At 39.3% G+C, this 22467-nt stretch overlaps 5 protein-coding genes across 5 annotated transcripts; 3 read left to right on the top strand and 2 right to left on the bottom strand.

Moving 5' to 3' along the window:
* Positions 1-6303: 6303 nt before the first annotated feature.
* On the bottom strand, positions 6304-8037 carry PAAG_03659 (protein kinase gsk3; the record flags this gene model as incomplete). The annotated part of the gene is made up of 7 exons (XM_002795069.1): positions 6304-6437; positions 6490-6694; positions 6779-6972; positions 7080-7428; positions 7574-7657; positions 7736-7908; positions 7992-8037. The coding sequence occupies 7 exons, from the start codon at positions 8035-8037 to the stop codon at positions 6304-6306; spliced, it is 1185 nt and encodes a 394-aa protein (XP_002795115.1).
* Positions 8038-8733: 696 nt separating this feature from the next.
* Positions 8734-8925, top strand: PAAG_11668 (hypothetical protein; the record flags this gene model as incomplete). The annotated part of the gene is made up of 1 exon (XM_015847272.1): positions 8734-8925. One exon carries the CDS (start codon positions 8734-8736, stop codon positions 8923-8925), a length of 192 nt encoding a protein of 63 aa, XP_015703181.1.
* A 6000-nt stretch (positions 8926-14925) lies between these two features.
* On the top strand, positions 14926-16091 carry PAAG_11667 (hypothetical protein; the record flags this gene model as incomplete). Its single annotated transcript, XM_015847271.1, has 5 exons — positions 14926-15011; positions 15111-15284; positions 15369-15618; positions 15672-15829; positions 15884-16091. The coding sequence occupies 5 exons, from the start codon at positions 14926-14928 to the stop codon at positions 16089-16091; spliced, it is 876 nt and encodes a 291-aa protein (XP_015703180.1).
* A 170-nt stretch (positions 16092-16261) lies between these two features.
* On the top strand, positions 16262-16577 carry PAAG_11666 (hypothetical protein; the record flags this gene model as incomplete). Its single annotated transcript, XM_015847270.1, has 2 exons — positions 16262-16422; positions 16499-16577. The coding sequence occupies 2 exons, from the start codon at positions 16262-16264 to the stop codon at positions 16575-16577; spliced, it is 240 nt and encodes a 79-aa protein (XP_015703179.1).
* A 443-nt stretch (positions 16578-17020) lies between these two features.
* On the bottom strand, positions 17021-18389 carry PAAG_03657 (kinase domain-containing protein; the record flags this gene model as incomplete). The annotated part of the gene is made up of 2 exons (XM_002795067.2): positions 17021-17799; positions 17876-18389. The coding sequence occupies 2 exons, from the start codon at positions 18387-18389 to the stop codon at positions 17021-17023; spliced, it is 1293 nt and encodes a 430-aa protein (XP_002795113.2).
* Positions 18390-22467: the final 4078 nt, after the last annotated feature.

Genomic DNA, 22467 nt, shown 5'->3' with positions numbered 1-22467 from the left:
AGGTTGTACATACATTGATTACACGGATACATTGACAGGATTGACACCAGGAAAAAATATTTCAATTGGGGCTTGCCATGCATGCATCTACGTCGGTAGGATCCGGAAAAGAAGAAAAAGAGAAGAAGAATAAAGAGCATGAAAGAAGCAAAAAGATGTGCTGTTCTTGCGACTTTGATGAAACGGCCCTTTTGTTGTTGTTTCATTTTCCATTGTTCATGTGGCTTCAACATGAATTCGGACATTGAGGAGGATTATCAATGGGTATCAGAGGGGTGGGTTAACTGCAGGTTACTGTAACCCCACCCCCAAATAACTCGGACATTTGGGTGGCTCAGTGACTCAGTCACTCGTATCTCTCAGATATTACCTCCCTTTCCTACCCCTCTCCTCCTCCTCTTTTTCTTATTATTTATCTATTTATTTATTTTTAAGAATAAAAAAAAAATAACCTCCAATCCGACAGTTTCAGGATTTTCGTTATGCCGTTGGCCTCGTCATGAACCCCACTGGCGTGGTTAATACTTTTACATGCATGCAACTACCAACAGACCAGCTAGACGGAACGATAAGAACACGAGAAAGCAATCGAGGCCTCCGCTTGTGCGATGCAGATAAAGTTGCAATCTTGGTCCATGCTTACTACGCAATTTATGCAGACGACGATTCGCGAGGCATCGCGATCGAATGGGCAAACAGCCTTTCCTTCGGAAGTGTGCGGGACTACCCGTATCCACTCATCCTGCTAATGCCGTGTAGCGCAGGATATGGATGTGTGAAACAGGGCAGTAATGTGCTGAGGAGCTGCAACTTGCAACTCCCTCCGTATGGAGATGGGGTGTTGCACTGGAAGCACTGGCTACACGGTTGATGTGTCTGGAATATGTATGTTCAATAACGGATTGAAAGGTTCGGACAGTTGGAAATTCTCAGTTATGGATCCAATGCAGCGGTATTTGCTGAGAAGAGAATGTTTTGCCGTCCGACCCCATTTTTAGTAGAAGTAATTAGAGGAGGGGCAACGCCGCAAACCCCTGCTGTTCCCTTATTTCGGGGTTCCTTGGGCCCGCTCAGTGGGTGATCACTCTGAGGTACGCTGCATGTCCCACGTCATCTATTTCATCATCAGACATCAGAGGTGATTCAGAACTCTTTGCGTTGCATGTACAAGCACATACATACATAATTTAACTACAAAGTATCAACTGACAAAATGTTAGAGCATTCTGATCTGTAACTTAACCGTTGCACTGACTAGACTCCATCCACCTTCAGCTTTATTGCAGTAATTTCAATCTCAAGATCCATTTCTCCTCCATGATGGTCCTCTTAATTAGTTATACGCGAAGAATCATTATCAATAAAATATATGCAATTCAGGATATTTTGTGTTTTCGAGTTGAAAAGAATAAGGTTAATGAAACGGGCTAACCACGATCTCATGCTGCAGCCGTGTAAGCACCCCTCCGTTACATCAGAAACCACAGATTTCGAGAAAAAGAAACAAAATATGGTTCTCCTCCAGGGTCGATCACGCTGAACTGTTTCATCGACAGAGCGTAATTAACTCATAACTCTCCCATTTTAGAGGAAGGGAATACGTTTCGTCTCCCAGACCTGGTTGCAGTGCCGGATGTCGCATGACCCAGGAACGAGACGAAGCCCATGAAAATACATTTAAAGAATTGCTTAACCCGACAAAAAACGTCGTTTAGTTAGTTATATCGAGCATGACAAGTGGAGAACAAAAATGGTTTCAAACTATCATAAGATCGCAACTCTGCAAGCAGCGTCTGAACGCTTTGACAATCCACGCCGTCCTCGTAGCCGCCAACTAAGGCAAGACAGGATCTGTTTTTAACTACGCTGATCCATCCATGTGGAGCTACGCAGACAGTGTCATCCATCCTATCACAAGGTCAAAAATCCAAGAAAATGAAGCTCCACCGGAAGCAACAACTACAACAACAACAAAAAAAAAAAAAAAAAAAAAAAAAAACCCTCTCCTCTTGATTCCCGTCTTGCCTCAGAAAGTTGGAACCAAAGTCGCGATTGGGCGAGATTTAGCTTCGGGTCCAGCGACAACTCTTCGTTTCTATACAAATCCACTCCTGAGTCCTAATTGATGAGACAAACGATCGTGCCTGGAAATGAACGTTGCAAGATGATTCCAAATTTCCAATGCAACGGGAAGCATTCTAACTTCGAGGCAACAGATGAAAACCGAGGATCCATGCTTCCAGTTAGTTGTCTAGTTCGTGGACTACTGCTGTAGCTGGACGGGTAGTTAGGGTGGCGGGATGAAACGCACAACACTTGATCTGAGCGGGAGAAGATATGAAAACCCATCAAATATTATTCCCGGTGGTTAAGTTGCAGCAAGGGCATGATTTGTCTCAGGAACTTTTTTTTTATTTATTTATTATTATTATTATTATTATTATTATTCGTGAGCTGGAGTCTGCAGCTTGCAGTTTTGGGGCAGGTCTTACGAAACTAGGTAGCTAACGTTACCTTCCTGTGGGCATGGATGCATGCATGGATAGAGATTCTTATTATTACTTCAAGGCACCTGGATGTAATTTCAGGGTCGTCTGCTCTGTGGTATTTGATATCAGCAACGGGTAATTTTCTCATCGTTGGACGCATGCTCTGAAGTTACGGAGCCCACAACAAAATATCTACCTAGCATTACCGTATGGTAGCTGACGAGATTATATTTCCACGATCAACGATGCTAGATCCAAATTCCACGCACCAGTTTTCTAACAACAAGCGGATGTCAACGGCGAAAAAGTATGACTTTACCCCCGCTTCCAAGCTTGGAAAACGCTGGAGATTCATTGGGTTAGATTGAGTGCGCTGCCTAAGGGGAGGGAGAAAGTAAAGATGTGCACGGTTGCAGCTCGACTAAGGTAACTAACTCTGCCTGACCAGATCCATGAGATTTATTTGTCTTTGCCTTTGGAAAACGACATGATTCAGAGGTGATTTCATCAGTTCATCCCTGGGTTCTCTCTTGATCTCAAATTCAGCAGATGGCCAGCGTCTGCCCGGTTGCAATTGAATTATTTATTACTCCGTAGTACTCCGTCGTATTATTATTATTATTATTATTATTATTATTTCCCATACCATAGCCACATGGAGGGGCACATACCAAGCTTCAAGGCAAAAAAATGCATTATCACCAGCGCCCTTCGACGACAGCTATGTAATGTAGCTTGCAGCCTCTTGACCTTATGCCCTCCGCCCAACCCAACGAATAAAACACCACAAATAGAAATTGACAATTAATACAAGATCATGTACCCTTGCCCGGCATGACCTCACTCCCTAACACAACGCAGTTTGCGCCCACCCAAAGCCGAGCAGATGGAATCCAACCAATTCCAATCCCAGGGCCAGAAAGGTGGAGAACGTAAATCTTCTGCCTTTTGCGATTGCCCTTTTTTCTTTTGGTTGTCTGCAAACCACCACGACCCCTCTTCAACTCTCAGTCATCCTTCGCATGGTTGTTTGATCTTTCATTTTATGTGTGCGACTGGCGTTCAAGTTCTGATGCAGGTGCCTCGGCCTTTCGTGGGCCATCACATCACATCAATCAGTGGGAAAGAAAAATAGATCACATTCCCATGTTTAAAGAGAACCTTGCGAGCTGAAGATCCTCAACGAAGCAGCATCGTTAGGACTAATTGAATATGAGTAATTACCTACCTCAGGCGAACCAATCGATTGGTAATTACAAGGGAAAGAAAAGAATGCCCGTCTATCGCCAGGTGGCCAAGCCAGTCCAGTCCGTCAGTCACCCGAACCACCAAGTCAAAAAGGTTTTCATACCTATTACTTCATTCAACCCTCTCCAGGCCAACTCAAGAACAGAATTTTGATCTGCGGATGATCTCACTATCTGATTTGTTTCTTTTGATAAATAGATCCACGCACCACTCACTCCCCTAATATTATTATGATCATCACTATCACTAGGCTGTTGATTGTTGTTTTTTCTCTTTTTTCCCTTTCTCTTTTTTCCCTTTCACTTTTTTCAATTCTCTGGAGTGCATGTGCATTTTTTTTTTTTGTGTACGCGGTGTTGTTTGTTCAGCCTGAAGCCAACAATGAAACCAAGTGACGCCTTTTGTGTTTCCTATCCATGAGCAACTTCAGCATTTATTATACTTCCGGATTGTGTCTCTTGTGCCGTAGTTACAACTTAACAAATTCCATAGTTCTCTGCCCCTTTGTCCAACGACATACGTCTCTTCCCCCTCTTCTTTCCACCACCATCAAAACGCCCACTACTATGTACTATCCCCACCCATTCAGCCTGACGCAAAGAGGAGAAAAGCGAAAGGACAAACACACCGATTAATTATTCGGGGTTGGTTACGCCACAACGGCACTATGACCATCATCAAGCTCCCGTCCTACACTTACTCCCATAGGGCCTGCTGCATAGAGATAGGCATTGGATGAAGGGAGAAAGGAGGGTGGGTTGGAATATTTCAATAATACTGGGCTTCTGAGTGTTACAGGGTTTCCAGCTATAGCCACAGCTGCAGCTCGAGCTACACACGTTTGCGACGGATATATGAATGACTTTTGCTGTTGTGTGGTCCCTTGTTTTAACTTTTTTTGACACCTCGTGAACGATGATATGCACACGTTTGATTGAGGTCATCTAATAATAATAATAATAATAATAATAATAATAATAATAATAATAATAATAATAGTTATTATTATTAGCGAAACTTGATCCTTTCACCATCCTGCATTGCTAGCAAGGTTCTTCATGACTGGCATGATGATGACAACAGCTGCGTATTAAAATCCATTCATTTTGATGTCAAATGTCACAAGTATCAAAAAATTCTCATCATCAATCAAAGGGCATCAGGGGGATCATTCACACTTATCATCCCTCATTGCAAATACCATATAGCTACTAACCCACAAAAAACTCCCCATCGACTCCTGAAATCGAGATCCATTACATGCCTGGCAGAAAATCTTTCATATCTCCCCTCCTTTCTTCAACAGCTGGTTGATCGATCGATTCTCAAATTATCCCAGCCCGTCATTCCCAAGCGGTCAAGTCAGCAACGAAGCCTGAAGGGCGTGGTCACGGGCTCTTGCCATCTATACAGCTGCAAGCCTTTTATCCCACCCCGGCCCCTCCCCCATTCCACCCTTCCACCTTTCCTTGCTCTCTTCAGATATAACTCTCATCCATAATGCAAAGCCAAAAAGGTAAAGTGAAGTGGGAAACATGAGCAGGATACTAAGGCAGACGGTTTAACTGAACGGGGGCTATGTTGGGGGTATCAAATTTCTGTATAAAAATTTTTTTTTTTTGTGTTTATTTTCAACTGCTTTTCTTTTGGCTTCCATCCTCTCTCTCCTTCTCCCCACCTCTCTCCGTGCCATGTCTCCCATCCCACACGCAACCTCCGGTCATGCTCATCTAGTATATTCACCCGCAGGAACAAATCTCTTCGATCTCTGTCTGCCACATCATGCCATCTCAATAAATAACAAAAGCATCATCAGGTATTCATCGATCTTTCTGATAAAACAAAAACGCATCACACATTCATATCCCTCTGAATAAAAAATCAACATGCATTTTCATACACAGTTGCAAATGGATGCAAGCGAGCCAACACCACCCTCCCCCCCTCTCCTCCACCCACCCCCAAAACACAGTCTTCTCTCTTGCTGTCCTTTGCAAGCCATTTCTCAACAAAATTCTTCCATAGACTGATGTCATCGAATCATTTGCCACGCGAGTCCGTCATGAAACATCCATGGATGGTACAATTCTTCTTCTCCTTTTCCATTTTCCTGGAATGGTCGAAATCGAAATCTCTTTTAGGGATTTTTTTTCTCGACGCCGGGTGGTCGGGAAAAAATTCATAAAAGACATAATTCAGGAATTTTGGGGGTTTTGTTGGATGTCGAAGATAAAAATATAAAATTAAAATGGAAGAGAAGAAAAGGAAGAGCATGAAAAACAAAGGAACGACGCAAGGGAATTTGGGGAAGGAAAAAAAATATTCAGAAACAGAAAAATAAAAAGACAAGAAAAGAAAATTGAACCACCCGATGATGCATCGCATGAATTCGGATCTCCCGTTTGTTTGATAGGCAAAGGCGAAAAATCATATATAAAAAAGGGGGCCGCGCACCACACCTTGCACCGTTGTAAAAGAACAGCGCTTTTTGTTCAACGAGGACGAAGGCGTGCTTTATTTCGTGTGACACATTAGTCTCAATTATCTCATGCTCAATTCCTGACGTTCAATCAAGGTGAGCCATCATTTCATCTTTTGTAAGCGGCGTGAAGTTGTCAATGTCGAGGCCACGGGAAAGCAGGTCGGCACGGGCGTGCGGGGGAATCAACCTATGGTTCAGGGTTGGATTGATAGAGAGTTCTGTGTGTTTGTTAGAAATAAATACTGAAACAGATATACAGTTCAGCCTTACCATGGCGTGAGAAATCAAAAAGGTTGGGAAGTGGTCTGGGAGGGGTATTTGGGTGACGAGAATCCGGCAGACGCGTATTGGGATCCCGAAGCTCATCAAAGAAAGGATGGCACATGGCTTCAATGGCAGAAAGGCGTTGGGTGGGGGTATACTCGAGGAGGGCTGTAATGAGATCAATCGCGTCATGGGAAGCTTTGCGGAAGACCTGATTTTTATTTAAGAAAAATAATAATAATCAATTATCACTGTATCCACTCCATGTTTCTGCCCAGTATTGCCGATTCCTTACCTTGTTGAACGGATGTGGCTTAATCTGCGGGAACTTGTGTTCCATGTAGTTTGGGTTCATAGTCCGAATCTGATCACGGGTCGGGGTGCCAAGCACTTTGATGATCTCTACTAATTGGTCAATGCCCGATTCGCCGGGGAAGAGGGGTTGGCCCAGCATCAGTTCCGCCATGACACAGCCGGTTGACCACACGTCTGTAAAACTTTGTCAGAAGAAACAACATGGCACACGTAATTTGTTTTGATGAAAATTATAATAATAGTAATAACAACAATAATAAATGCTGTGTGCGAGAGCTTACCAATCTTGGTGGTGTAGTTGGTGGCACCAAAGATGAGTTCCGGTGAGCGATAATAGCGAGAGCATATGTATGACACGTTTGGCTCGTTCTCGACCAAGATCTTGGCGCTACCAAAATCGCAGAGTTTCAGAATTCCCGTGTTAGGATCCAGCAGGAGATTTTGGGGTTTGATGTCACGATGGCAGATACCCTGGGAATGGATGTATGCAAGGGAGCGGAACAGTTGGTAAGTGTAAAGTTTGACCTCCAGCATGGGCATCGTAGTCTTCATCTTGCTGAAATATCGGGAGGCACGATATACGGTTTCAGGGACGTATTCAAGAACCAGGTTTAAGTAGACCTCGTCCTTCTAAAAGATCATGTGCAGGCGGGAATTTGTTAGACGGGGGATATTTGTAGAACATTTACGTTCGGTTATAATAGAAAGTTATGATGACCAATGGTATGACAAGGCATAACCAGAGGATGAGGAAGGAGAGGGCCTAACAACTTACTCGATCTCCATTGGAGTAGTAGAAAGCCTTCAGCTCGACGATGTTTGGATGGCGTACGATGCGCATAATCTGCAACTCACGATTCTACAGAGAAAGTTAGGTAAGTTAATTTCTGTAGTATATATATGGAATGGAGATTATGAAGAAGTAACCTAAACAAACCTTGAACCGTTTATCCTGAAGCACTCTCTTGATAGCAGCATCTTCTCCAGAAGGGGAGATTTTGGTTTGGAAGACAACACCGAAGGAGCCATTCCCCACAATTTTGCACTGGGTATACTGCATATCTCTAGTTTCCCCCGTCAACCCATCCTGCACCTTTTCGCGGACTACTTCTGTTGGGAGGGGAAAAAAGATGACCTGTCAGCAGAGTGTACACAAATAGACACTAGAGAAGTAAGAAAAGATGTAAACATACCCCCCATTCGTAAGCTGGAGAACACCCCGGGACGAGTTTGTGACATAGCTCGGTCTGGAATCCAGTGTCCGAGAGGATTTTCGTAGTTGGATATTCCGTTTGTTGTTCAGGCCTGCCGACGAGAATCAGGCGGATAATGGCTGAGCAAGGAGTTTCGGGATCTGTGGAGAGAGGCGAATGGGGATCCGTGTTTAAGGAAGAAGGTGATCAACTCCGATTCAGCGAAGATGGAAATTCTGTTTGCGGCTTGCGAAGGGTCAGAAGAACGAGTTCTGAAGAGCTGAAGATGTTGAAGAGGTTGGGAGGCTGAGAAGTTGATGGAGATAGGGCAATGTTTTGAGGGCTGAGGGTCGAGGGAGAATCAGACAAGCTCTAAGGAGTGGTGTTTGAGGAGGGGTGCAGAGGAACGCAGAGGAGTGTAGGAGGAACAGGGAAAGCAACAGGTGAGAAGTGAGCTGTGTTTTGTGTTGTGAGGTGTGAGTGTGTGTGTATGTGTGGATGTGGGGGTGGGTGTTAATGTGTGTGCGACTGTGTGTGCGTGTGTGGTTATGGCACAACCAGCAACAGGGAGATGCGAGAGCTATGGTATGTATTGCTAGGAGTATTTATTATGGAAAGGAGATGAAATAATACCTAGGTAGAAGGAGGAGAACCATAGAGAGAATAGAGGGAGATGGTGTTGTTAAGGTAGATTGTTAGGTTGTTAGGGGAGAGGAATCGTCGAGGTGACGTTGGGCCAGCAATGGCGGAGACACGGGACCAGCCAGGGAGACAGGGAGACCAGGTGAGACCAGAGAGAAGCTGGAGGGAACAGCCACCACCAAACAACAAGCGGGCGGTTGACAGCAATGGCAGTTGGGGTCGTAGCGGCAGCTGGGTCGCAACAGCAGTTGGGCAATGGGCACTGGGCAGCGGTGGCAGTAAGGCGCAGTAGGTACAGCAATAGTTTAACTGGCAGGACAACGACAGCGGGAGGTAGCGGATAGGATAGGATAGGAGAACAACTCGAGGAGTTTGAACGGGAGTGGGTGTGTTGGGAGTAGGAAAAGGGGAAAGTTGGTAGCGGGAAGGGCAAGAGAACAAGCGACAGAGACAGACAAGAGAGAGAGACACAAGACACAAGAGACAGAAGACAGGAGGGGAGACAGGAGCTTGCCCAGGTCGTGGGAATAGTGGAAATAGTGGTAACAAATAGTGGGAGCTGAGAGTGGTGTGGTCGTTTGTGTTCGTGAAAGTATAAGCAGGCTGAGAAGGAGTTGGGCTGCTGGGATGTGGCAGTTCAGAGCGAGTCAGCTGGCTGTTGCGGCCCGCTTTCTTTTTCTCTCGCATACAGTTAACTAACTTACAAGAGTACTGTTCCTCCGGTATTCGTAACTTCTGGTAATGTATCATCGTATTTTAATTATCTGACCCAGGGAAATAAATACTTGCAAATGAACAATAAAAACTCCTGCAAAAGCATCTACTTTTACTCTATATACATATACCATTATTCATTTCTAATTTTCTTCGCTGATAAAACTGAATCTAATCAGTTCCACTATGTTGTATCTGAACAGCAGCTAAAATTATCAGGCTTAAAACAAGGAACACTTTCATCAGTTTCCAACAGAACTACTAGGTAGGTACGTAGGTATAGTGGTACCGAGGAATCAGGCCGCGTATTGCCTACTGCCGCTAGTACCACTGTTTGTGCAGGTCACGCGGAAAGTGCGTGGCAACACTAGGGATATGTGTCGCTGGACTGCTGTATTTGATACGGCCTATTCTCCAACGCGTTGACGGTGGCGGCTAGCGGGTGGATCAGATTGTATGTCTCAAAGTTTGAATACTACAAACTGTTCGATATGGATATGGAGTAATCATTGGTTTTCAGTGAAAGAGGAGAACAGAGGAAGAAGGACAAGAAGAAAAAAAATATATACTCTTTGTTTCTGGCATTGATAGCTGCAGAAGAGTAACAGGGTCAATATCAACGCTTGAATTCCTCACTCTATCTTCCCCAGTATCTTCCCCAGGATTAACTCAATAATAAGTTTGTCTGAGAAAACAGAGAAGTGATCAAAATGTTCTGTGGCCTCAAAAAGCAAGACCCGACCTCACTAGTTAAGTGCTCCACCAGATCTTATTATATAAGCAACCTGCTGCAAGCCAAAGTACTTTTAAATAAATATAGTATAAAATAAATGTATATAAATAAAGTAACTATAATATTTATTAATAATATAATAATTAATCAATTATTATATAATTTTTATTTTAATTATATTATTATTATTATTAAATTTTATTTAATATTATAAAAATTTTTAATATTATTTATTTTAAATAAATAAATAAAATATAAATTTATATAATAATAAATAAATTAAATTTTTAAGAAATATTTATTATATAAAATAAAATTTTTTTATTAAAGTATAGAAAAATTAATTTTTTTATTTTAAAAATATTTTTTTTATTATAATATATTTTGAGTAATAAATAAAGATTAAAAAATTTATTTAATAATAAAAACTAAATTAAAAAAATATATAATATATAATAAATATATATTTAATAAATATTTAAATTAAAAATAGTTAATAATTAAATATAAAATAATTAAATAAAATTTTTATAATAAAAATAAAAAAATAAAAAAATAATAAAAAAATAATATATATTAAATTACTTTTTAAATAATTATAATTATTAATAATTTATCAGTTAAAACAGTATTAAATTATATATTATATAATATTAAAATTATGAGAATACTTAGAATAAATAAATTAAATATTAAAAAAAATTATAAAAAGCTCTATAATTAAAATTATAAAAAAATAAATATACATATGCTATAAGTACTATAAAGAAAAGAGAATAATAATAAATAATATATATATATATATATATAGAATTAAATAATAGCTAATTATTGAATTTATTAAAAAAACTTCAGAGATTTAAAGTATTTATATATATAAATAAATAAAAATAGATTTTATCTCTAATTTTTTATTTTATAAAAAACTAGTAATATAGTAATCTGATTCTTCATTAAGTACTGATTGTATTTTTTAGAAAATATTAATTCTAAAAAACTGAGTTTTGAGAAGTGCTGATCTATGCTGATTCTGAAATACTTTAATAAATAATATAAGAAGATGCTGATTATAAAATACTTTAATAAATAATATAATAAATAGTATCAAAGCAAGAAATTAGTATAAAAAGTCTTGATATCACAATTACTCTCTTCTTTCATAGATACTGACCTTAGCATTTCTAGAAGATGATTGTTTAAATATATATAAAGATATAAAATATTTATTAATATAAAAATATAAATATAAATATGAAGTATTTATTAATATAGAAAATAATATTTATAATATTTATTCAATAATATTGAAAAATTAATTATATGATATAATTATTATAAGAGTATTTCTTACTATAAAAATAAAGAGAAAAAATATCTTTTACTCTTTGAATTTTTCTCTCTTTGCAACTTTATAATTATAATTATTATAGATTTTTTATAGTTACTGCTATCTCTAATTTTAAAGTTTTTTTTTATTTTTTCTTATTTCTATCAATATAATAAAGTCAATTTCTGCATTTTTTGAGTAAATTTTTTTAATTTTAATGTATTTGATATTATCATATATATGATAACAATTAATAGTTGATGAATATATTGAGTTATAGTTTATAATTATTGATTATATTACTGACTTTGTCTTAAAAATACTCTGTAAGTGATGTTTACTCAAGTTAAGTAATTTATTTATGATGTGTGATTTTCTTTACTGTGAAAAGTACTGTAACTTTTACTATCTTATATATAAACTATGTATTTGAATAAGTATAGTACATCTTTAGCTGCTATGTTAGAAAGATCTTTGCACTACTAATATGATGACTAATTGTTATTTATCTAGCTTATTTTTTTTTCTGAGTTGAATTAACTACTTACTCTTTAAAACTCTTAATTCTTTATAAAATGAATGATATTAATAAAGATCTCATATTATTAGATTAATCTGCTATGTCTGATAGTAGTGTTAATAGCTTTTTTTTATACTGCTCATTCAATGAAAGCTCATATTATAATTATAATTAATGTTATCTATTATACTCAGTATCATAATAAGATTGCTAATGTGCTGATAGTATTCTCTAAGAATGAGAAATGAGAGAATATGAAGAATGAAGCTTTGTGTAAGATGAAAAACTTTAAATTGACTAAGAAGAAATATATTAAGTTTGAAAAAAAAAGAATTACTATTTCTGAATAGTATATATAACTATAATAATTGTGAATTAAAATTAAATCAAAGAGAACTAAAGATATATATCTAAGTATTTTAACTTATTCTTTTAATTCAGATAATAGTGAAATAAATTTTTTCTAAAGACTTGATAATTTTTAATATCTTACTTGTCTTATTAAAATTATATAATTAAAAAACTTACTTAAGAAAAAGAAGTAAAAGAGTATATGTATAAGAGAGAATTAGTGTTTAATACACTTTTCAGAGTGAGTTTGATATATTTATCACTGTAATTTCTGTTATTTAAAAATATTAAATATTATAATTTTTTAAATATTTTTAAAAATTTTTTATATATTATCAAAAGATTTATAACTTTTTCAATATATATAATATTATTTCTTATTCTAATATTTTTTTTCTTTAATATCATTCTAATTTAAAATTCTTTCTTATTATTCACTAGCTTTGATGCTAAAGATAAAGTAATATCATCTTATATTTTATAGAGTTCAAGTAATGAGATATAAAAAATAGAATGAATATTATATATTAAATATAAAAAAAGAGTTTATATATCTATATATTTTAAAATTCAATAATTTAAAAAAAATCAATAAATTTATAATTTAATTTTCTAGTGAGATATAGTATATGAAAGTTCTTCATATTAAAAAGTATTTTATACTATATTTAAAATTATAATATATCTTTTATACAGTTTTAATCTTCTTCAATTATTTTTAAATCTTCTTTTATATTATTTATATTTTTATGACTTAGTTAGTTGTCTCAATTGAGCTTGAATAAAATGAATTATTAACATTGATCCAGAGAGTAAATCTATAGTTAAGAAGTGTATAAGTTGAAAATTTTATTGATTAAACTATATTATAAATTATTATAGATAAACTACACTAAAGGCAGTTATTTATCTCAGTTATTCTGATGAAAATTTGTGAAATATCAAAGATAATAATCTAGTATCTGATTTTGATATTTAGTTTAATCATCTATCTATAAATAAAAAACTATAAATAGTATTTATTTGACTTTAAATAAATAATAAAGAGTTAATTAATATTAATTTATGAAAAAAACTTTTTTATCTAAAATATAATTCTTAAAGATATCAAAAATATTATAAGTATAATTATAAATAATATTTATAAGACCTTCTGTAATAATATTTTTTATATATAAAATATATATTACATATTTGATTAAAACATTAATTAAAATAAGAATTATATCATAAATCTTGTCTAATTAGATGATAACTGAGAGATTAGTGATAAAATTTATAGTGATAATTTAGTATAAATTAATTAATATTGAGATTGAGTCAAGTTCAATATATAAATTTATTTTTTATTAAAAGTTTATTAAATATTATATTATCTTGAAATAAAACTCTATAATTATATAATTTAAATACTATTTATTAGTTAAATTAGTAAAATAATTAAATTTTAATATAATTAGATAGATATTATAATTATTAACTGAATATATTTTAAATAAATAAATAAATAAATAAATAAATAATAATTTTAAAAATAAAAAATTAGATTTAATAAAATAAAAAATAATATTAAAGTTTATTTAATTTAATATTAAAAAATTAAAATATTTTATTTTAATAAATAAATTTAACTTTAATAAAAAATATTTAATATATAAAATAAAATAAAATAAAAATAAAAATTTTTAATAAAATATAATTTTTTTATAATATAATTAAAATTTAAATAAATATAATTTTTATAATTTAATTAAATTTTAAATTAAATTTTAATAAACTATTTATTATATAATAATATTATAAAAAATTAGTTAAAGAAATATTTTTTTAATTAATTATATATATTATTACTTTTTTCATTATTAATTTATTGTTAAATATTAAAATTATTAAAATTTTTTTCTAAATAATATAATTATTTCTTCTAATTAGTTACTCTATTTTTTTATTTTACTAATTAATTTTTATTTTTATCTATTTTATCTATTTTTATAAATTTTTATTAAATTATTATATATATATAATTATGATTTTTTTAATATATATATATATATATATTTAAATATTATATTATTCTGATATAAAATTATATAAGTATATATTTTAAACTGTGTATGTATATTAGATTTATAAGATAAAAATCTAGTATAATTAGATAAATATTATAGTTACTGATTATATACTCTCATTTAGTCCAGCCCAACGCACCAACCACACCACCGTGCACACGTGATCTCATCGTGATGCGTCCGCGCCTGTTTGCTCAAACTCCATTCATCCACTCCCTTTCTTCTTCCCCTTCTGCCTGCTTCCATGGCCACGATTTTGTATGATCATTCAGGCCCACCAGAAATGAGCCCCCTGGAACAGTCACTCTACTAACCCTTGCTCATCCGCCAATCTCCATCATGGCCTGATATAATGAGCGCCAGCCGGTCCTGATTCCGTCGAGGCACACCTCCATTTCATCCCCTCCATTGCTGTATCAACATCGAGAGTTTATACCCATCTGCACACTGGGCAAGCCTGCCCTTCCACGCGGCATAACACACCTGCTGGTCCCACTCCTCCCTCCTGCCTTCATCACTTCTTCCTCCCACCATCGTACCAAAACACCTTCAATCCGGGCCTCCACGGCGCGGCGAACATGCAGAAGCGCTGTCAAAGCCGGCCGACGTCTAGCAATGACAGTGACGCGACCGACAAACCATCCCCCTTGAATACGGACGGCGAGTCCGATTGAGGATTGGGGACAAATCTGACGGAACCCAATTCAGATTCACCTTGCGACAGACGCAAGGGCAAATGCAAGCATTGATGACTGCACTACAGGGCCAGCACACCAGTTGTCCCCAAGGGCGCAACAGCCTCTGCCACTGATGACTCGGATGATGATACTGACCCTGAGGATGATACGGATGATGAGGTCTCGTCAGAGGACGAGTTCGATGACTACTTCCCCTGCTCCAAGCTCCTCATCACTCGCATGGAGGTTCACTGGCAGCGGTCAGGCACTCTCCATCCCTTTCCCTCCGAATCCCAACCTTCCTGACTCCAATACTGACAGAGATCCGTCTCTAGATACTGTAGGAAGAAGGAAAAGCCGTCCGCAGACCCCAAGTGGCGGAGTCCGGTCGACACTCTCCGCGCGGCAGGGCGACGCAATCTGTACCTGTTCTTCAACTGGTGTTTCAAGCTGACGTCCGGGAAGGGTGGTCGTCGACTGAAGGGGACGACTAAGTCGAGCTCCCTGAGGGGCGACTGGAAGAACTTCCTGCGCTACTACGAGGGTGCCACTGACACCAAGATGGACCCGCGGCTGATGCGGCTGATGCGGAAGGTAAGTCCAACTCCCCGTCAGACGCCGATGGGCGAGGCTGATCGTCGTGGAAGAGCCTTCGACGGCTGGTCAAGAAACGCGGGCTAGATATGCAGGAGAAGACGCCGGTGTATGTCAAGGACATGGCCTCGCTCCAGGAAACCATCCTGCGGACGCAGGAGAAGAGATTCTGGCTCAGGCTGCAGCAAATGCAGATCTGCCTCTACAACCTGTTGGGCCTCTTCGCACTGAACTGGAAGAGTGCCCTCCTCTCTCTGTGATATAGGGACCTGCGGGTGTCACTCCAGCGGGACTCTAGCGGCGAGCCCAACCTCCCGACAGTGGAATTCAGCTACAAGTTTACAACAAAGAAGCACCTCGGCCTCACACAGACGCATGTACTGTCCGCTCTTATCCCCGGACATACACCCTGGCTGACATCTGACCAGGAACACGTTCATTCTGCCCGAGATCATCTACGACCCGTCGGCTGATCCTCAGTTCACATAACTTTCTTTTTGGCATCCTGTTCTTCTTCAGTGCCTTCAACGCCACCAACCTCACCTCGATGGAGAAGCTCGGAGGACTGATAATTGGAGGCGACTAACATCAGCCATTGATCCTGCTGAAATCAGAGATAGCCAACCACTATATCTTCTGCAGAATGGTGAAGGTGGACAGCAAGGTCCGCATCTTCCCTGAAGAACGGATGGACCCTTCCTCCTCCATCTGTACCATGGCCGAGATCGCCGGTGTTCTGCACCCCTGGTTCAACCATCACTGCCGGGATCCAGTATGGCGGGGGTCTGATTCTCAACAAGTGTGGTAAGAAGACGCCCTCATCTCTTTCCGTCCGGATAGACTGCCTGGGAAACAGAGGCGCTGACACGGAACCACGCAGGATTGGTCGGCGATGCCGAGCAGAATCTAGTGCCCCGCACGTTTCTGGAACACTCTATTTCGCGCACGGTGGGCATTAATTGAGCAATTATGTTGATCCCATATTAACACAAAATAGGGAATTCACAACTACGAGCCTCCAGGATGTTTCACGCATCCACTCATGCTGGTCCTCCCTTGTTTTATCTGCTGAGTCCTGTACTATGTCACTTTTGAGCTTTTAAAGGGCAGTCAATGTGTTTCATTTTCTATTTATCCGGCTGAGTGTTTTCAAAATAACTGTTCCAGCAACCTACATTGTGTCTGGGATCAGGTAATGGATATTCCGGGAATCACAATGTGTTAAATTTAAGTATGGGTTCACTATTTACTATTTAATGGATTTGACATTGCTATGTTCAAAAGGTATCAAAAAAATGGCGTATGCCTATGATGAGAGGTATCGCCTCGCACCAACAGAAGGGGTCCAGGAATGTTTCTTGGGAACCAAGCAGCAGCTCAAGAGCTCTTAGTGTTGCATCATTCATTTCTGCACCGCTGGCAGGCCCCATCTTTGCATCCACTCACATCCCACCACTTTCTCAATTGTGGCCCTTTTGCTTGGCTCAAGGACCAACATCGACTTCATCATGTCACAGAACGCATTCTCCTCCTCTGTTGAAAAGGTATCAAACCTCTTCCTCTCCCGTGGGTGCCGTATATATTCCGTGAACCGCTGGGTCCAGTCCCTGGTGCTGTTGCCATACCACTGACGAAGTGTTTCTTTCACATTCTTGTGTCCATCTTCAAACCAATTACTTCTTTCCTCCCACTTGCTCCACCACCGATCAGGAAGTTTACCAAGCATCTCAACATGCTCAATTGTAACCTCATCCAACGTGACAGGGAAAGCTTCAAAGGGGGGACCAGATCCAAAAACATCCCAGATACTGCATGCAAGCGTCCATATATCTCCGGGGAAAGAAAGATGATCATCTGATTCTCCAGGCTCTGCGAAGCGGGATTCCGGTGGTGCGAGCAAGAGCGGTGTATGAGCACTGAACGGTCGTGTCCCTTGAGGATCAAATGCTTCTCCAAAGTCTGCAATCATAATGGCAGAATCTGCCAGGGAAATCTCATCACTACTTAGTCCGAGCCAAACGGGGACAACAACTTCTGAAGGAACTCCTGGATCAAGTGGAGTGCCATCTTCACGAACAACATGCTCTTTTGCTGGTTCACCAGTTCTAGCATGCAGCTGCTCAAGAGTCATGTCTTGCATATCAAGTGGCAAGCGAAGAAGAATATTTGCAAGATGAAGATCTGTAGCCATGTTTAGATTGTAACCCATACTCCCTGAGTTAAATGATGAAAAGGGATTTTAGCAGGTCAAACATACCGCCATGAACAATACCTTGAGAATGGATGAATTGCAGACCCAGAATAAGTTGTGAGGTGATGGCACGAGCGGCAGGAAGATGAAGAAGTCGATGATATGCAGCCTCTTTTGCTTCATGGATATTGATTCTAGCAGCATCCATGACCAAACATCGATGAGTGCCATTTGGCCCAGAGAAGGTAAAAGAATCAAGCAGCTTCTGTACAACAGCCTTTCCGGGGAGCCTGGATTTAGCCCTAGCTAGCCACGAAAGAATCTGCATCTCATGTGTTAGCTCAGCCGATTCTGCTGTGGAGATCTTGAGGGCAACAAGTCGACTTTGCCTTCTATTCTCTGCCAGCCAGGTTGTGGCAGACCGGCTGAACCCAAGTTTATGAGCAATAACATATCGACCTGCACAAAATTCATCACCAATCATGACAGGATGGTAACCTCCGGGAACATAATAGTTCAAGCGCTCAACTTCTTCCACAAACTTGTACTTGACTCTGCTGGGTTCCATATGTGTTGCCATACTTCTGCATAGGTGTGAAATGGAGAGCTGTGTCTGTTGACAGGGTAGTCCAGCTACCAATGGTCTGATTCTGTGAAATTGCAAGAACGCATTGCTTGTTCAATTGACCATGATGCTAAGAAAGAGGCGTAGGTTATGGGGGGAGCAGTGCTGGGTTCCCAGGTAAGCCAGTGAACATAGCCAATCAGACACCTTCAAGCTCCAACAGGAACAACAATAATCTGTTATTGACTCAGTATCCAGATACGGAATGTCAATTCCACCGGAGTGTGAAGTTTCTTGTTTTCCAGAAGCAGGGAACATTCCACACCCATTATTGTGAACAGAATGCTATCACCGGATGATGAAAGTCAGCAGCCGCATGAAGGATTTGTCTTTTACCTCAGAGTATGCTCAGGCCAATTTGTTTCATCATTGCCCTGCAGCTTCAAGAACTGTCTAAACACCTTGAGTTCAGGTTGGTCTGGAGAACTTAAGCCACTCATTCATTTGCAGCCTTGGGGAGCAAGGATGTGGATCATTGTATCTGAGTTTCAAGAGGCATGATGGTGCATGCAGGCCTAGTGACATGCCGCTTGGCTCTGGCAAAAGGGTAGGAAATGTGGCCAAAATCTGCCCAACAATAGCATGGTTCACCATGGAAGCAAGGACCATGAGAAGAAGTGAGCAAGTGAACGACTAAGTCCTTGGTTGTGGTGGTGAGTCAGAATATATATGTAGGCTATGTCATCTCTGGTACTGGCAGGGAGTAGTGAAATCCTACCTCCCCTGTTGTTGCCTCTCCATATCACACCTTAGTCTCGCGTCATATCGACCCTGAATGCAGTAAAATTTTGTTTCTTGAACTGTCCTAATGCTCAAACCATTAGACAATACATAGCTATCGCATATCAAACAGCGACGGACCAAAATTTATATCCAAAGGCTGTGCTTATTCAGTGAGATTATCAAACGCAAGCAGGCATTATATGATGCCCACTGAGGAATCGCTAACCTTCAATAAACTGACAGCTCGGGCATTCACCCAACAACCACGATTGACAGCAAATATCAGAAGGATCCGAAGGGCAAGCACCTGACTCTGTGCTTCAAGGACGAAGAAATGCTGGCAAAAGGCACACACGTTGCAAGTCATGGATATGTGAACTCGAAAGCTGATTGGAATATTCGTGAAGCCCATCATTCTCCATAGAAGTTGGACTCGACAATCATGAAACGAAATGGGCGTCCTGTATGGCCATCTGGAGAGGCCTTTCAGTATGAAATTGAAGTGGATTTCGGCCACGTGCCGGATGAATCTGAGATTAGTTTGAAGGACAAGGGATCTGAACAGTAAAACCATGGAACTGAACTAGTGGACATGACATTTCTTTAGTTCTCATAAAATTGTCCAGTAGACCATTCGTACCTTTCCAAGTTTTAACAAGGAGGAACAATAATAAGGAAAGAATTAAAGAAAAGACCCCCTATATGCAAAAAATTTAATTACAATGGTCGTTTCTATTCATAGATTACCCACATATTACATAGCATATGGACATTCTTCCGCCCCAGGTCATTTTTAACCAAGGCCTGTAATGATTGCAACCAAACTCCTACGGACCAGTCTGCGGCAGTTGCTAAAAGATAGACTTGCTATGATGGTGTGCTGGGGGCTCAGGCCATGCAACATATTCAGTCATATGGAAATGGCGAGTCAGCCTATGACAGCAACACATAGTTATAAGTACCATAGCATCAACATATCAAGACGGCTAACTAAAGCTGTACATGTCCCATCCAATCAAGTTGATTTCTTAGTCATTCCACCTCTTCTAGGTGACACAAGACATTACTGGGATAAACAGAAGAAAAAGTGTTCAAAAGCTTGTCAGAAATAGTTATCCTTCAGAGCCGCAGTATCAATGCCAACTTCCGTGTTAAGAGTGTTAACTTCCAAAGCCCGGGCGTCATCAAATGCCACAAAATAGAAGAAGCCCAATGTAACTAAGCCACACCCACTGAATATTCCTTGGCCTTCTCTAGTTGGAGAATTTTGTCAAACTCGAGTATGCCTCGAAAAAGCTCCATTTGTATTGAACGGGTAACAGAGCAGCACTGAATTTCGCCATCCTCACCGATGAAAGGGACTCGGGCCAACGTCTTTAGTAAGACCAAGAGCATCAGTGAAGGCTGACAAACATGCATGATACCTTTCAGCATCATGCTCGAGAAACTGGCAAACGTCATGAACAATCCTTCTCAGGGTTGTGCAAGGTATCTTGGCCATACAAGCCAGGAATGCATCCAAGGTCCTGTGAAGTATTAACCCATGAATCCACGACTCTCGCTGGATCGATTGACAATCTTCGACCAGAAACGCAATAATCACACGCCGTAGAGATGCAGGGTGTAGTTATTTGGACTAGTTATAGACGGCTCCCTGGGTGACGACGGATGGAAATCCAGAGCCAAAGCGTATCTGAATGTTCATCGTGCCGTCTTCAATATTGCTATGGATTATTTCTTCCGAGACCTTGTTAATAGTTACTGCGTTTTAGTCTCTTGAAGGTAGAGAATCTCAGAAAGCCATAGGCGTAGTCCTCTTGTCCATAAGCTATCAACCCATCGAGTATGATTTTTGCTGCTAATCTACATTTCTCGGCCCTATCTTCCTTGAAATTTTGAAGTTGAAGCTACTTCGGTGAATAAGTTCTGATGCAGGTCCCTCAAAACAATGTTCGCATCTGGCAATGTCAGCTAATGGTTAAAAAATTTAATAAAGAACACATTAGTTAAATCACAAACCCAAAACATAGGAGCCAGCTCGAATATAATAGCTGAGCCAGCTTCTTTGCATCAACTTAGTATAGCTGTTACCCTGTCGCCAACATAGTTTCACTTTCTCAAAATCACAACCCCATTCTTCAGCAATCAATTTGTATGCGTCAGTTATGTGTTTGTTCCCACTCGCAAAGTCCACTAATGCCAAGGACTTATACTCATTCTCATGGACTGAATAGATTAATGAAAGGCGCGCGCTGTGCAAAAACATTGTTGGTCATATTTTCTTCTGTGTTTGTTATAAATTTATACAAGCGTCGTCCAGGTGTTGAAAGTGACCGGTAAATGAGACCTTCAGTAGGTCACAAAATCTCTTTGCATGAGGTTGTTGGCAAAGGTTCATCTTTGTAGGCCGTTTTTAATTCTATCCATTGGCAGATTACAGGCGATTTCCGTTGTTTATCCGTATCGACGTTTCTTCGTCTTTTCTTGGGGGAAGGTGTTGAAGCTCATGTGAACTGTTTGAAGGCGGTAGTAGAATATTATTCTGGTTCATCCCAACCCCTGGGTTGGAAGCGATCTTCTTCCATGCATGCACGATTCTGGCACCGGTGCCTCGTTGATGACCCGGGAAAATTATACACAACTCGAAATATCAAGGCGCGGGCTGCCAAAAAATGGAATGGCTAGATTGTTTCCCTTTTTGGCCGCTTATCTGCAAGCACAAAAGGATAAAGTATTTCATCTTTCCTAGAGGCTTTTCAGTTAAGCCCTCATCTATATCGCACATATGAATGCACAAGCACAGCAGTGCGCCGCTAGGACGTTCATGCGTTCAATACGATGGATGTGGGAAAGACTACAAATTGGTGTATCCTCTGAGAGGGCATCAATTGAGTCGTTGCACATTATACTTCCCCCTCTATTGATTCACTATGTTTGCTGACATTAGCAATAAGACAACTCAAAGGACATCTATCACTGCGACGTCCTTGAATGCCCTCACTCATTTGTTCGGCGAGACCGATGGCGCCGTCATCAGAGACTTCACCTAACTCTCAACCAGAAACCAATGGCATCTGAACCACTGGTACCAGCTCTTGAAGGACTCCCAGATGTCCCTAAGTTTGACCAGTTTGTGGGAAGATAATAATGACTATACCTGTACCAACTCAACTCTGGGAGAGGTTTCTACGGGTCTATTATGTATATCCAGGATTTGGCCGATGGACTTAGAGATAGAGCTACAATATCAACAAGGTGCTGATGGGATGTGACATAGTTTTAACTCCTAAACTAGTTAGTTAAGGATTTC

This window comes from Paracoccidioides lutzii (genome assembly GCF_000150705.2).
Source record: "Paracoccidioides lutzii Pb01 unplaced genomic scaffold supercont2.7, whole genome shotgun sequence".
Lineage (NCBI taxonomy): Eukaryota > Fungi > Ascomycota > Eurotiomycetes > Onygenales > Ajellomycetaceae > Paracoccidioides > Paracoccidioides lutzii.
Note: the sequence above shows the minus strand (reverse complement) of the source record. Positions and strands in the feature narration are given on the sequence as shown.